The sequence below is a fragment of the Mustela erminea genome, chromosome 15, assembly GCF_009829155.1.
Source record: "Mustela erminea isolate mMusErm1 chromosome 15, mMusErm1.Pri, whole genome shotgun sequence".
NCBI lineage: Eukaryota > Metazoa > Chordata > Mammalia > Carnivora > Mustelidae > Mustela > Mustela erminea.
The window spans coordinates 54,174,501-54,190,038 of record NC_045628.1 but is presented as its reverse complement, the minus strand read 5'-3'; the positions used below and the strand labels follow the sequence as shown (position 1 = coordinate 54,190,038).

At 38.7% G+C, this 15,538-nt stretch overlaps 1 protein-coding gene across 1 annotated transcript; it reads right to left on the bottom strand.

Annotated features, from left to right (window-relative positions):
• Positions 1-6,474: 6,474 nt before the first annotated feature.
• On the bottom strand, positions 6,475-14,359 carry FAM216B (family with sequence similarity 216 member B). The gene is made up of 5 exons (XM_032315017.1): positions 14,245-14,359; positions 12,514-12,632; positions 9,987-10,107; positions 8,113-8,339; positions 6,475-6,697 (listed from the first exon to the last, which is right to left on the bottom strand). The coding sequence occupies exons 2-4, from the start codon at positions 12,616-12,618 to the stop codon at positions 8,137-8,139; spliced, it is 429 nt and encodes a 142-aa protein (XP_032170908.1). The 5' UTR covers positions 12,619-12,632; positions 14,245-14,359; the 3' UTR covers positions 6,475-6,697; positions 8,113-8,136.
• Positions 14,360-15,538: the final 1,179 nt, after the last annotated feature.

The following is a 15,538-nucleotide window of genomic DNA, read 5'->3' as shown; positions in this document are numbered from 1 at the left end:
GCAGTACCGAAGGCTAGGGACCTAATCAATACAGACATTGGTAATATGTCAGATCTAGAGTTCAGAATGATAATTCTCAAGGTTCTAGCCAGGCTCGAAAAAGGCATAGAAGATATTAGAGAAACCCTCTCAAGAGATATAAAAGCCCTTTCTGGAGAAATAAAAGAACTAAAATCTAACCAAGTTGAAATCAAAAAAGCTATTAATGAGGTGCAATCAAAAATGGAGGCTCTCACTGCTAGGATAAGTGAGGCAGAAGAAAGAATTAGTGATATAGAAGACCAAATGACAGAGAATAAAGAAGCTGAGCAAAAGAGGGACAAACAGCTACTGGACCAGGAGGGGAGAATTCGAGAGATAAGTGACACCATAAGACGAAACAACATTAGAATAATTGGGATTCCAGAAGAAGAAGAAAGAGAGAGGGGAGCAGAAGGTATACTGGAGAGAATTATTGGGGAGAATTTCCCCAATATGGCAAAGGGAACGAGCATCAAAATTCAGGAGGTTCAGAGAACGCCCCTCAAAATCAATAAGAATAGGCCCACACCCCGTCACCTAATAGTAAAATTTACAAGTCTCAGTGACAAAGAGAAAATCCTGAAAGCAGCCCGGGAAAAGAAGTCTGTAACATACAATGGTAAAAATATTAGATTGGCAGCTGACTTATCCACAGAGACCTGGCAGGCCAGAAAGAGCTGGCATGATATTTTCAGAGCACTAAATGAGAAAAACACGCACCCAAGAATACTATATCCAGCCAGGCTATCATTGAAAATAGAAGGAGAGATTAAAAGCTTCCAGGACAAACAAAAACTGAAAGAATTTGCAAACACCAAGCCAGCTCTACAGGAAATATTGAAAGGGGTCCTCTAAGCAAAGAGAGAGCCTACAAGTGGTAGATCAGAAAGGAACAGAGACCATATACAGTAACAGTCACCTTATAGGCAATACAGTGGCACTAAATTCATATCTCTCAATAGTTACCCTGAATGTTAATGGGCTAAATGCCCCTGTCAAAAGACACAGGGTATCAGAATGGATAAAAAAACAAAACCCATCTATATGTTGCCTCCAAGAAACTCATTTTAAGCCTGAAGACACCTCCAGATTTAAAGTGAGGGGGTGGAAAAGAATTTACCATGCTAATGGACATCAGAAGAAAGCAGGAGTGGCAATCCTTTTATCAGATCAATTAGATTTTAAGCCAAAGACTATAATAAGAGATGAGGAAGGACACTATATCATACCCAAAGGGTCTGTCCAACAAGAAGATCTAACAATTTTAAGTATCTATGCCCCCAACGTGGGAGCAGCCAACTATATAAACCAATTAATAACAAAATCAAAGAAACACATCAACAATAATACAATAATAGTAGGGGACTTTAACACTCCCCTCACTGAAATGGACAGGTCATCCAAGCAAAAGATCAGCAAGGAAATAAAGGCCTTAAACGACACACTGGACCAGATGGACATCACAGATATATTCAGAACATTTCATCCCAAAGCAACAGAATACACATTCTTCTCTAGTGCACATGGAACATTCTCCAGAATAGATCACATCCTTGGTCCTAAATCAGGACTCAACCGGTATCAAAAGATTGGGATCATTCCCTGCATATTTTCAGACCACAATGCTCTAAAGCTAGAACTCCACCACAAAAGGAAGTTTGGAAAGAACCCAAATACATGGAGACTACAGCATCCTTCTAAAGAATGAATGGGTCAACCGGGAAATTAAAGAAGAATTGAAAAAAATCATGGAAACAAATGATAATGAAAATACAACGGTTCAAAATCTGTGGGACACAACAAAGGCAGTCCTGAGAGGAAAATATATAGCGGTTCAAGCCTTTCTCAAGAAACAAGAAAGGTCTCAGGTACACAACCTAACCCTACACCTAAACGAGCTGGAGAAAGAACAAGAGAGAAACCCTAAGCCCAGCAGGAGAAGAGAAATCATAAAGATCAGAGCAGAAATCAATGAAATAGAAACCAAAAAAACAATAGAACAAATCAACGAAACTAGGAGCTGGTTCTTTGAAAGAATTAATAAAATTGATAAACCCCTGGCCCGACTTATCAAAAAGAAAAGAGAAAGGACCCAAATAAATAAAATCATGAATGAAAGAGGAGAGATCACAACTAACACCAAAGAAATACAAACTATTATAAGAACATACTATGAGCAACTCTACGCCAATAAATTTGACAATCTGGAAGAAATGGATGCATTCCTAGAAGCATATAAACTACCACAACTGAACCAGGAAGAAATAGAAAGCCTGAACAGACCCATAACCAGTAAGGAGATTGAAACAGTCATTAAAAATCTCCAAACAAACAAAAGCCCAGGGCTAGACGGCTTCCCGGGGGAATTCTACCAAACATTTAAAGAAGAACTAATTCCTATTCTCCTGAAACTGTTCCAAAAAATAGAAATGGAAGGAAAACTTCCAAACTCATTTTATGAGGCCAGCATCACCTTGATCCCAAAACCAGACAAGGATCCCATCAAAAAAGAGAGCTCTAGACCAATATCCTTGAGGAACACAGATGCGAAAATACTCAACAAAATACTAGCCAATAGGATTCAACAGTACATTAAAAGGATTATTCACCACGACCAAGTGGGATTTATTCCAGGGCTGCAAGGTTGGTTCAACATCCGCAAATCAGTCAATGTGATACAACACATCAATAAAAGAAAGAACAAGAACCATATGATACTCTCAATAGATGCTGAAAAAGCATTTGACAAAGTACAGCATCCCTTCCTGATCAAAACTCTTCAAAGTGTAGGGATAGAGGGCACATACCTCAATATCATCAAAGCCATCTATGAAAAACCCACCGCAAATATCATTCTCAATGGAGAAAAACTGAAAGCTTTTCCGCTAAGGTCAGGAACACGGCAAGGATGTCCATTATCACCACTGCTATTCAAAATAGTACTAGAGGTCCTAGCCTCAGCAATCAGACAACAAAAGGAAATTAAAGGCATCCAAATCGGCAAAGAAGAAGTCAAATTATCACTCTTCGCAGATGATATGATACTATATGTGGAAAACCCAAAAGACTCCACTCCAAAACTGCTAGAACTGATACAGGAATTCAGTAAAGTGTCAGGATATAAAATCAATGCACAGAAATCAGTGCATTTCTCTACACCAACAACAAGACAGAAGAAAGAGAACTTAAGGAGTCAATGCCATTTACAATTGCACCCAAAACCATAAGATACCTAGGAATAAACCTAACCAAAGAGGCACAGAATCTATACTCAGAAAACTATAAAGTACTCATGAAAGAAATTGAGGAAGACACAAAGAAATGGAAAAATGTTCCATGCTCCTGGATTGGAAGAATAAATATTGTGAAAATGTCTATGCTACCTAAAGCAATCTACACATTTAATGCAATTCCTATCAAAGTACCATCCATCTTTTTCAAAGAAATGGAACAAATAATGCTAAAATTTATATGGAACCAGAAAAGACCTCGAATAGCCAAAGGGATATTGAAAAAGAAAGCCAACGTTGGTGGCATCACAATTCCGGACTTCCAGCTCTATTACAAAGCTGTCATCATCAAGACAGCATGGTACTGGCACAAAAACAGACACATAGATCAATGGAACAGAATAGAGAGCCCAGAAATAGACCCTCAACTCTACAGTCAACTAATCTTCGACAAAGCAGGAAAGAATGTCCAATGGCAAAAAGACAGCCTCTTCAATAAATGGTGCTGGGAAAATTGGACAGCCACATGCAGAAAAATGAAATTGGACCATTTCCTTACACCACACACAAAAATAGACTCAAAATGGATAAAGGACCTCAATGTGCGAAAGGAATCCATCAAAATCCTTGAGGAGAACACAGGCAGCAACCTCTTCGACCTCAGCCGCAGCAATATCTTCCTAGGAACAACGCCAAAGGCAAGGGAAGCAAGGGCAAAAATGAACTATTGGGATTTCATCAAGATCAAAAGCTTTTGCACAGCAAAGGAAACAGTTAACAAAACCAAAAGACAACTGACAGAATGGGAGAAGATATTTGCAAACGACCTATCAGATAAAGGACTAGTGTTCAGAATCTATAAAGAACTTAGCAAACTCAACACCCAAAGAACAAATAATCCAATCAAGAAATGGGCAGAGGACATGAACAGACATTTCTGCAAAGAAGACATCCAGATGGCCAAAAGACACATGAAAAAGTGCTCCATATCACTCGGCATCAGGGAAATACAAATCAAAACCACAATGAGATATCACCTCACACCAGTCAGAATGGCTAAAATCAACAAGTCAGGAAATGACAGATGCTGGTGAGGATGCGGAGAAAGGGGAACTCTCCTACACTGTTGGTGGGAATGCAAGCTGGTGCAGCCACTCTGGAAAACAGCATGGAGGTTCCTCAAAATATTGAAAATAGAACTGCCCTATGACCCAGCAATTGCACTATTGGGTATTTACCCTAAAGATACAAACGTAGTGATCCAAAGGGGCACGTGCACCCGACTGTTTATAGCAGCAATGTCCACAATAGCCAAACTATGGAAAGAACCTAGATGTCCATCAACAGATGAATGGATCAAGAAGATGTGGTATATATACACAATGGAATACTATGCAGCCATCAAAAGAAATGAAATCTTGCCATTTGCGACAACATGGATGGAACTAGAGCGTATCATGCTTAGCGAAATAAGTCAAGCAGAGAAAGACAACTATCATATGATCTCCCTGAGATGAGGAAGTGGTGATGCAACATGGGGGCTTAAGTGGGTAGGAGAAGAATCAAGGAAACAAGATGGGATTGGGAGGGAGACAAACCATAAGTGACTCTTAATCTCACAAAACAAACTGAGGGTTGCTGGGGGGAGGGGGTTTGGGAGAAGGGGGTGGGATTATGGACACTGGGGAGGGTATGTGCTTTGGTGAGTGCTGTGAAGTGTGTAAACCTGGTGATTCACAGACCTGTACCCCTGGGGATAAAAACATATGTTTATAAAAAATAAAAAATTAAAAAAAAAATAAGTAACATAGTGTGGAAAGATCGTGGTGATGGTGGAGTATTGGTAGCTGAACCTGAAGAACAATGTGAACAAGGAAAAGTGAGAAGGTGCCAAGGACACATTGAGCCCAGTTCTGTGTGTTTTAGTCAGTTTGGGCCAGGGATGGTGCTTCCGACAGGGGTTAATTCTTTTTCTTCTTCCTCACCTCCTCCAATCCTTTGCTTCCCCAAGCGGGGGGAAAAAAAAGCTGAGGAGTTGCTTTATCAGTATTAACTGTTAAACTTTGAAATTTCTTCTATTAAATGCCCATGATTATTGCCATCACCACCTTCTTGCCTACGATAAACTCCCTCCCTGAAATTTGCCGTGGTTCCAAGTAAGAAGGTGACTGTATTTAATAGTGATAATATCTTTAGCCAGCAGCCATAGCCACTAGAATACAAAAATTAAAATGTCTGACATTGCAAGGATGTGGAACAACTTGAACTTTGTATACTTGCTAGTGGGAATGCAAAGTGGGGTGGTTACTTAGGAAAACACCCTGACACTATCTTATAGAGTTAAACCTTAGTCTGCCATGTGACCTAGTAATTATACTCCTAGATAGCTATTCAAGAGAAACAAAAACTTCTGTGCGTACAGAGGCTTACATTAAAATATTTATAGCATTTTACTTGTAATAGTCCAAAGCTAGAAATAATTCAATTGTTCATCAACTAGGGAATGGATAAGCAAAGCTGGTATTACAGATTGTCCTCTGTTCCCCTTTGTTTTTCTCAGGGTCATCTCAGGTGAATGCCTTTCTTCTAGAACCATAAACAGCCATATTCCTCATAGGCTTTGGGTGTAGAGCTCAAGAGGGAGGGCATTATCTTTCTGTCGGGAGAGCCAACAAGTGGGACTTTCTACACTAACTTAGATTTGTCCTTTTCATGGGCCTCTGACATTCACTTGCCAATTAGCTCTTAGAAGCTTCTATTGGAAATAAGGTGCTTCTAAGATTTTTGATGCAGGAATGCAGCTCAGAATTTTAAGTGTCCTCCTTAATATTCTGCATCACTAGCTAAGACTTACACAACAAATATCCATGCCCGTCAAAAAAAAAAAAAAAAAACCTAAGGTAAAAGTGCATGCCTAGCATAATGTTTAGAGTTGTTGAATCACTGTGTTGTACACTTGAAACTAGTGTAATGTTGTGTGTCAACTAAACCTCAGTTTAAAAAAGTGCATGCAAGAGGTTCATGGGAATAAAAAGGCCATTATGGAAGCAATGGAAGAACCAGTACAGGCCAGGTGAAATATGCCACGAACTTCAGCCCCTCAGGAAGGCTACCCTATAGCTCCCTGTAGTTCCATTATTGTTTTTCTTCTTTTAAGCCTATCTAATGATTCTTAACTTAGAACTGAAAAGCTCCATAGAGTATATGAGTCAGGACCAGGACATACAGAGTTCAAGAAACTTTATTCTTTATGAATGATTACAGAGAAAAGATAAACATCATCATCAATGAGGTTTTTTTTTTTTCTTTTTCTTGTAATGGTATAGCATCTTCCTTCCAGATCAATGTCCACACATCCCTTGTCAAGAAAGTCTGTAATTCCATCTCAGGCAACTCCTTTTAGGGGCATGAAAGAGTCATTGGCTGATTTAAATGAAGGAAGGAGGCTGAACATTTAGAATAAAGATAAAGAAAAGGCATTTAAAAAATTTTGACTTTTTGTGAACACTGGTGGTGGTGACTGACATTCCACGCACACAAAATCACTAGTGATGAAAATAACTATTAAATATAACTAATACCACACTATACCATTATATGTTGTTTTGAATCATCATCTCATTTTTTTAAATTTTTATTTATTTATTTTTTTACTTATGTGTCTCTTCTTCTGTGCTTGCTTAAAACCAATGAGGCCATGGCGAAGGTAGAGTTGAGACCCATTCATTAAGGGCTATTTATTGTTCTGCTCAGAGTGTATCTTTAGTTGCCAGGGGAAGATGTGTGCCTGAATTCTCTCACCTGGGTTAAGGTCAACTATAGCCCTGTAGCATGAACCCAGCTGCGGCAAGTTGATGAAGTCCCAAGTCTTAAGAAGACACAAAGGGATTGAGTCAGGCAAGAACCAGAAGATTTGGGGCCAAGTTAAATGCTATTGCTTGATGGGAAAGAAGAGAGGAAGGAGGACATGGAAATGCACAGGCCAGTTGCTGCTGAGATGACAGGACTCTGGAAACCCTGCCTACTTAGTATTAACTTGGTGTTGGTTTGTGTATGGGGTGGGTGGCTTCCATAGTTACCCAGTGTCTGGGGACCTGGCCGCCTCTGATGACTTTTGCACTTTCACTGTTCTTGAGATTTGTCTGAGAGGTTCTAATTCAAAGGAATTATTTGAATTTTATAATTCATAATTGTATATATATATTACATATATATATAATTTATATATAAATATAGTATTTATATATAATCTAAATATATTTCCATAGAAATACAGTATTTATATATAATTTAAGTATATGTATATATCTAATATAGATGATATTCATATAAATAAATTATATGAATGTATAATATAATATAAATAAATAAAATCTAGAATAAATGAATATATAAATAATAAATGATAAAATTTATTATAATATAAAATAAATTTATATATATAAATCATATAATTTATATGATAAATAAAATATGAATAAATAAAAATATGAATAGATTTTAAATATATTTAAATTATTAATTATATTTAAATATATTTAAGTATAATTAAGTATAATTTAAATATAGAATTTATAATAGAATTTATAATTCACATAGTTCAAAGGAATTATTTCAAATTTACTTTGAAAGCTTCAAAAGTCATTTTACTTCACAGATTATGTGTGGAGTGGAAGGCGTGTTTACACTTAGTTCCATTGCTCTTAAACCCCCCAATTTATTCTTGCTGGTAGAATTTATGGGAGTGGGAAAGAGATTATTTCTAGGTATAGGGTATGTGTTAGAAGTTATTTTTTTTCATTCTCATACAAGGAATATGCACTTAGCACCCAGTAGATTTGGGGGTACATGGGTGAAGTACCTGTTTCAGAGCTTGTGCACAGTCTTAATTCCTGATGGATCCAGGCCCTGCACTTTGAGCCCTGGGTCGAACCACAGACCCAGGTAGGGCTGGCAGCAGCGACGTTCTTGTCATGGTTGAAGGCTTCTGGGGGATGGATCTTTGATGAGCCACCCTAGCTGAGGCTCTCTGGGTTGAATCTCTAAGTACAGCGGCACAAGCCAAAGCTTCCTGTTGAGTAATATAGCCTAAGGGGAGAGAAATGAGAAGAAGTTCCAAGTCAACAGGCTAATAAAACAAATAAGCAAACAACCCTGCAAATATTTACGGATTCATAAAATTTTTTCTACTTTGCAGTGTAGTGACAGTTACATTTAGCGCACCCAGATTGTATGATCTTTGAGGATGGGAAGTAGACTTTTCTTCTTTTGCATTTTTCATTCAGTAAGTTAATAAATACCTAGTCATTGATTAACATGACAAATCACTGGAGAGGTAGTTGGGCCTTGAGTAATCTGAGCCTGCATTGCATATCTTTGTTTTGAAAACTTTCTTCAAACCAGAAACAGAGGTATTCAATCTCTGTCAGGGCTTTTAAAGTGTAGCCTGCAGACCACCCACTACAGATTGATCAGGCTGAGACCACATGTAATAATGCTTTTTAAAATTTCAGATTTCTGGCTCTACCCCAAAGACTTTCCTAATCAGACACTCAGAGTTTGGCCTGTAATCTGCATGTTGATAACATTGGCAGGTAGATTTTATGTGCACTAAATACTGACTATCCTGGCTGTGGTTTCACTGGCCTCTGTGCAGTTTTACTCTACCAACAAAGCTAGTAGGTGATGCTTCCGCAGGAATTCAGGCCATCATGGGGAGCAGGCTGCATCCTGGCTCTGCCCTTTACTAGTCGCATGATCCTGGTCAAACGATTTTTTATCCATGCCTCAATTTTCTCTTCTGTAAAATGTTCATTATAAAGGCACCTACCATATAGAGGTATCTTGAGTTTGAGGTAAGGCAATATATGCAAAGTGCTTAGAACTGTGCCAGGCACAAAGGGAGGCCTAATAACAGCCATCTATCTTCACTGCTCATGTTCCTCAGTCATTGGCAAAAACCATGTCTTCCTTTGGTGCAAAGGCAGGCACAGCAATGTAAGGTAGATGTGTTAATGTGAAGTGAGCTGCTTATAAAAAGAAAGCTCTCCCAGGGTCAGAAGAGTGTAATAGAGGCCAGCTGGAGACTGAAAACATTTCCTGGAAGAAAAGGGACTTAACAACAATCACACCTCTGAAGGTTGTCTCTTAAAGTCTGTGGCGGTCTTTTGCAACCATTATTTCATTTGTACTTTGTAAAATCCCACGAGGTTACTAAGAGAGATGTCAGAGCATGGGGGTGAAAACGTATGCTCTTTGGGGCAGTGGCCCTGACATTGGCTAGGCATGGGTCTGGGAAAATGAGATGTTGTGTGTAGAGCTCCCAGCACATATCTGGAACATGGTAAATGCTTAATAAGTGTAACTGTTATTGTCATGAGTAAAGCAAGCCTCTGAATTTGCATATCCAGCAAGGGGCTGAGCTGTGGTTTGAGCCTAGACCATCTGCCTAAGCCCATTGCCATTTCTACTAGATCAAGTTCCTGTAAATCTCAGATAGTTGTTGACATTTTACGGCAATCTGTACTCTGATTTCGTGAAACCCTCTTAATTTACCCATAAAACCTTGTTTTCTATTGTCAGGGATAATCATTTTTAAACATGGCCTGCCAACCATGTTATAAAATAGCGTGCTGGCAGAGGCCATTCTACTTGAATTATTTATCAGGAAATGTGACTTCCGGCTGTAGCACACGAAGCCCTCCCAAGGGTGTAGGTCGGGTAGTTAAAACTCACCAAGCAACTGCTGGTGCTGAAGGCTGTGAATATAGCGGTTCCGCAGGGCCTCCCACTGGGGTCTGGAATTGTAAATCCTCATGATGCTGTAGAAGTAGCGTTGCTGCCCTTGGGTCAAGTCCTATTGAAGCAGAACAGGTGATTTTGATGAGTTAGTGGAGGTCTATAGGACGAAGAGTATGATGGATTCAAAGCTAAAAATAAGATACATATATATATACATATATATATATACACACACATATATATGTTTAACAATTTTATATATATATACACATTTAACAACCGGAAAACAACAATTGGGTCATGTCTTACCCTAATTTACTTAACACCTTTCATTGGTCTGTGTGTTAGTGAAACTGGGTAAATAAAGATTCTAGGCAAGTAGGTCAAAGTATTGGGCTAAAAGGGATCTAAGAATTTCCAACATTTTCTACTTTTATTCCTCTATAATGATCCTTGTTGAGGAAGGTAGGCGGTGAGAATCTGCACATTGGCCAGGCCAGTGAATGGGGACAGGAGAACTTTCTGTCAAGAGTTGTCAGTAGGCAGGGGAGATAGCTGGATGAGCAGTTGGGTACCGTGATAAAGGTTCAACATTGTTATTTTAAAGGTGCTACAAAAACAGAAAAGGAAAACAAAATCTCCTGCAGCAGTCAAGGAAGACTTTGTCAATGAGGTGACCAAAACATCTGAGTCTTAAGAGTGACAAGGAACTAGAATACTGGTTCTCAAAGGGCATCGGCCTCATCTGGGAACATGTTAGAAATGCAAATTCTTAGGCCCCATCCTAGATCTACAGAATCCTAAACTCTGGGGAGTGGGGCCCAGCGCTCTGGGTTTTAACAAACTCTCTAGGTGATCCTGATACAAAGACAACAAAATTTGAAAACCACTGTGATAGAAGAAAAAAAGAAGGCTGATTAATGGGCGAAGGGAGAATGTAGTATGATTTCACATGGGGCACAAAATGTCTGGATATATTAGGAACCAGACTTTTTTTTTTTTTCCCCCCTATTTCAAGCAGAATATAGGGTCTGAGTTGGGGAAAGCTGTAGAGGCAGGCAGGGGAAGATCATGGAAGCCTTACAGGCAATGTTTAGATGCAAATTTTAAAAATTATAATTAAAAAAGAGTTGAAAGATTACCTTTAATGTGAGGAACCATTGAAGGTCTTTATTTAAGTCAGTGGTTCTCAACTGGAGTGATTTTGACCACTAAGGACATTTGGCAATGTGGGAAGACATTTTCAGTTGTCATAAATGCTGAAATGGAAGATGGATGCTACTGGCAGTCGGCAGATAGAGACCAGGAGCTCAGCTGAACATCCCACAGTGCGCTTAACAACCTCCCAGTCCCTCACAACAAAGAATTATCCAACCTGAAATGCCATACTTGAAGCTGACAAGATCTGAGTTTTAGAAAGATCACGCTGGCCCGCCCTGGAGAATGAGTTTATGGGAAGACAGGCCATTGGTAGGAGAGCATTTAGAAGGCTGCCAGGCAGTGCAAAGGAGGAACAAGAAGGACTTGGACCACAATTACTGTTATCTACCTAATCTGTTATCGGTGCTTACAATGATACTGGCCTCAGTATTCTAGAAAAACCAAGGTGACTTAAGTTCACCCTAGGCCAAAAAATTCAAAACAGTGATAGAAGTTTCAAAAGTAGTTGATAACCATTGTAAAGGAAACTAAATTTAAGTTAATTATATGTAACAGTAAAGTGGCTTTTATCTGTTAGAAATTTTGTGTGGAGTTGAATCCTGTGAGTCAGATTTTTTTTTTTTTTTTAATGTCTAGAGACCTTAAGCTTGGTATCAAAAATATATCCAGAGTGAAAGTAGGAAAGCCACATACTTCACAATATGAGGCATCATTTGAACTTTACAGTTTCTGAATTAGAAGTTTTAAAAGAAAATCTTTGAAGAAGATAATTGATTCTTAATTAAGCTTTTTCAAATGATGGAGAACAATATAATATGAAAATAGCAAGTCAGTTTCAAAAGCAAAGCTCCAAAGGGCAATGAGAGTTTCCATTATATAAGATAAAATCTTTAAAGTTATGGTGTTATTTTACAGAGAAAAAAAGCAGTCTGTGGCTTTTCCTTAGCAGAGATCTAAACTTCTTAAATCATAGTCCTAATATTCTTACCCTGTTGTTTATCCTTCCTTGAGGGGATAGAAGAGAACTGAAAGTTTTGCAAAAAGTATTAATGAGAATGACTTTAAATAACTGTGACTGAAAGGAGCTACCATAGCTCTCTAGCAGGGAGCCACAGTGTGGTCAATACTGAGCGTCAGCAATGAAGATGAGACCATCTACAGAGCTCCTGAAATGGGGTGGGTATAGGACCGGACCATCCAATTGCTCATTCATTCACCATGCCTGCCATCAGCATGCACTGAGTGCCTGTGTTGGGCCCGATGTTACCTAAAGCTGGATAAACAGAGACAGGAGAAAAAGACCTCAAGCCTTGAGGGAAAGATGTGCAAGTTCCCTCCATTAGCCAATGACCCATTATACCTTCATTAAGGAAGTGTTGTGGGTGTACGCAGTGGAAGGGACCCGAATGCGAGGAATCCGTGGAACATTCCAAAGTTTTTGTTGTCTTTTCTGTTTTTCTCCCATTCTTTATCCTAAACCTCCAAGGAACAATAAAGCATAGCATGAAATTTCATTTTGTTCATCCTGTTTTGGGAATGGACCTAAATAAATAAGTAAGCAAGCAAGTAAAGTAAGTAAGCAAGTAAATAAATAAATACATAAATAAATGTTATTTATGTCAAGGGATAAAAAGTTTTCTCACATGTTTCTAAGTAATTGGATCTCAGCAGACTGCTTGGTTCTGCAGTTTGCCCTATTCTCACCCCCTGTTGATGGAAAGAATAATTGAGAGTTCTTTGTCTTTCTGCTTTATCTTTGGTTTTGCAACAGGTGGACTATAGAACCACATCAGGTCACAAGTTATTTCTTGATCATTTTAAATAATAGTTATTACGTTATCTGATTACAAAAGTAATATATGTCATTTTTGAAAATTTGGAAAAAAATCTAAAAATTGGAGAAGAAAATATGATTATCCATAATCTAACTGTCCTTAACGATTGGTGACATCTGATTGATTTTCTTTTACTCTTTTTTTTTTTTCTGTGTACATTTTGTGTGATTTTCAAAAAGAGAGACCATACTCTATATGTTGTGCCCTTTCCTAGTTCATGGAATGTCCCTTAAAAAATACAAATTTTTGTGACAGTCTAGTATTCCTTTACATTATTCTCCATGTCTTGCACATTCAATTCGTAATTTTACAACAGTGTACTATAAAAGAAACTGTTAAACTTAGCTGTATTTCTTGCCACTTGCCTGAGAAAATGAAGGAGCCACAGCTGCTATGAGTAAGTCTTTTTTCCTTACTATATAGTGTAGGGTTTGGAATCTGAGATGTTTATAATAATAAAAAAACATAATCAAGGGATAGACTACGGTTGCCAAGGCATAAAGTGAGAATTCCAAACGTTTTCCCCTCTGCTCACACCTTTGTCCTTGACAAACCTACCCCATTGGGTTGTTTGATTAACTGAGATCATGGCTCTAGAAAACTCTCACTTTATGTGTGAGCTCCTTCTCTCTCTCTCCTCTCCATTTATATGCTCGTGCACCTGCACACACAAGAGCACCCACATGCACACACTGTAGACACATTTTAACATGGGAGGAATCTCTGCTTCTGAGTTCACAAAGCAAAGGCTCAGATCTTCCAGAAGAGAAATTTATTAGGAAATCATCAGTCAACATCTCTTTGTGTCCTGCTTCCATGATAAAACTTATAAATTAAACTATAAATGTTTTATTTACTACTGCTTTCCCTCAATGTGCACTTCAGAAACTATACCAACGAAGATATACTCTTTTAATATTCTCTGTGATAGAAGCCAGCACTCTATCCTGTACTCAGATCATCTCAGCATCCCTCCTCCCATTTTCCAGATCTGTAGAGCAGAGCATAAATATACTTCAAAGCTAGAAAGATTTCTTTTTTCCTCAAATAGCATAAGGAAATGACTGACGATCTTTCTTGTGCAACAACTCATGGATGCTTTTCTTGGGCTATTGCTCAGGCAATCCATCTTAACCTGCTTGAGTGGACTATACCTAGTAAAGTTTGATTAAAGTGCATGGAGAATTCAAGGAGGACAAATCAAACAAATATCTTTTGTCTAAAACAAAAAGGAGAAATCTGCTTAAAGGACTTACCCTGTATTGTGATCTCCCCCTTTTTAAAAGCTGGTACTGGTGGTCAGTGTTGTTTCCTTGCAAGGTCTCTTTCTTCATGTGAAGGTGGCAGTAGGAACTCAGTCTGTTGATAAGCTGATATCCAAGCAACGTCACGCGGTGACACAAGGCACTGCAGGAATTTGGCTGCGTGCCTCTCCCTGCTTCTGGGCAACATGCAACTGCACAGTTTATCTTTTTTCTTCCAAATTTTGTGTCTCATTAAGTGCCAGCTTCTAAGTCTACCATATCGACATTATATACAGATATGAGAAAAGAAAGTCCTTGGAGACAGAGAGGCTGAATATTAAAGGTCAAGAAATCCACCAGGGCAATTGGCCATTACGTGAGTATTTCCCACATTTGAAGTCAGTACCATCCACCTGCATTGCTCAGAATGGTGAAGGAACAGTTTCTAAATGTAGAGGTATGGATATGAATTTTATTGTGGTAACCTATGGAATTGTCCCATTGCTCAAGATAATAGTCCTTTCTTAAGTTTTGGAGGAGTAAGATATTCCCATTTTTGACCTTGGATGGAAGCTGCTGGGTCTGATGTTAGTGAACCTGTGGCACAGGGATCTTGCCCCTACTGATGTCATCAGCATAAGCCTCACATTTTAAACTGACTCATGAAAGCAATAGTTACCCCTTCCTCTGGGCTAGCTTTATTACCACAGAATTCCTTTTTTCCATGAAAATCCTCCTTCTGAATGCCAGATTATCTGTAAAAATGAAGACTTCTTAGGAAAAATGGAAGACGAAATACCAAAAGAAAACCACAAATTCAAAATTCTTAGGCATTTAAAGGGAAGAAAAAACCAGGGCGATGAGAGTGATGAATTGTGTAGCTTAAGGAAGGAAGAAGGGACTTATCAGACACAGGAAGTTTGCTTTTCTTTTTTTCAATAATTTAAATACAGACCTTCTGGGGAATAAACATGGCAGAAACAAGAGTCTGTAAAAGCCTGTGAATACCATAGAGCTCTCACTGGATCTGAGAGTTTGGCGATTCTCTACTGAGAGATAAAGAACAGTTGCCTGCAGGGCTGACGTCATCAATTGAGTCTTCCTTGAATGTTTTCCCAGCATATGATGAAATGGCTTCCAGGGCACACCACATCTGCTGACTGCTATACACATGGGCTGATTCATAGCAGTGGGCATCAGTCCCTGCATCACCAGGAAAATAGACCCAGATTCTAGTGTTCGACGAAGAGGGAATTTAATGGAAGAAATCTATAATGAAAGTGTTGGAGTGAGCCAGAGGAGCAAA

Bases quoted from the DNA above. Each gene is read 5' to 3' on its own strand.
- FAM216B (XM_032315017.1), bottom strand. From the start codon at position 12,618: ATGGGAGAAAAACAGAAAAGACAACAAAAACTTTGGAATGTTCCACGG. The intron at 10,108-12,513 runs GTATAATGGGTC...CTGCTTCAATAG, and splicing joins ACAACACTTCCTTAATGAAG to GACTTGACCCAAGGGCAGCA. The intron at 8,340-9,986 runs GTGAGTTTTAAC...CTCTCCCCTTAG, and splicing joins TCAGCACCAGCAGTTGCTTG to GCTATATTACTCAACAGGAA.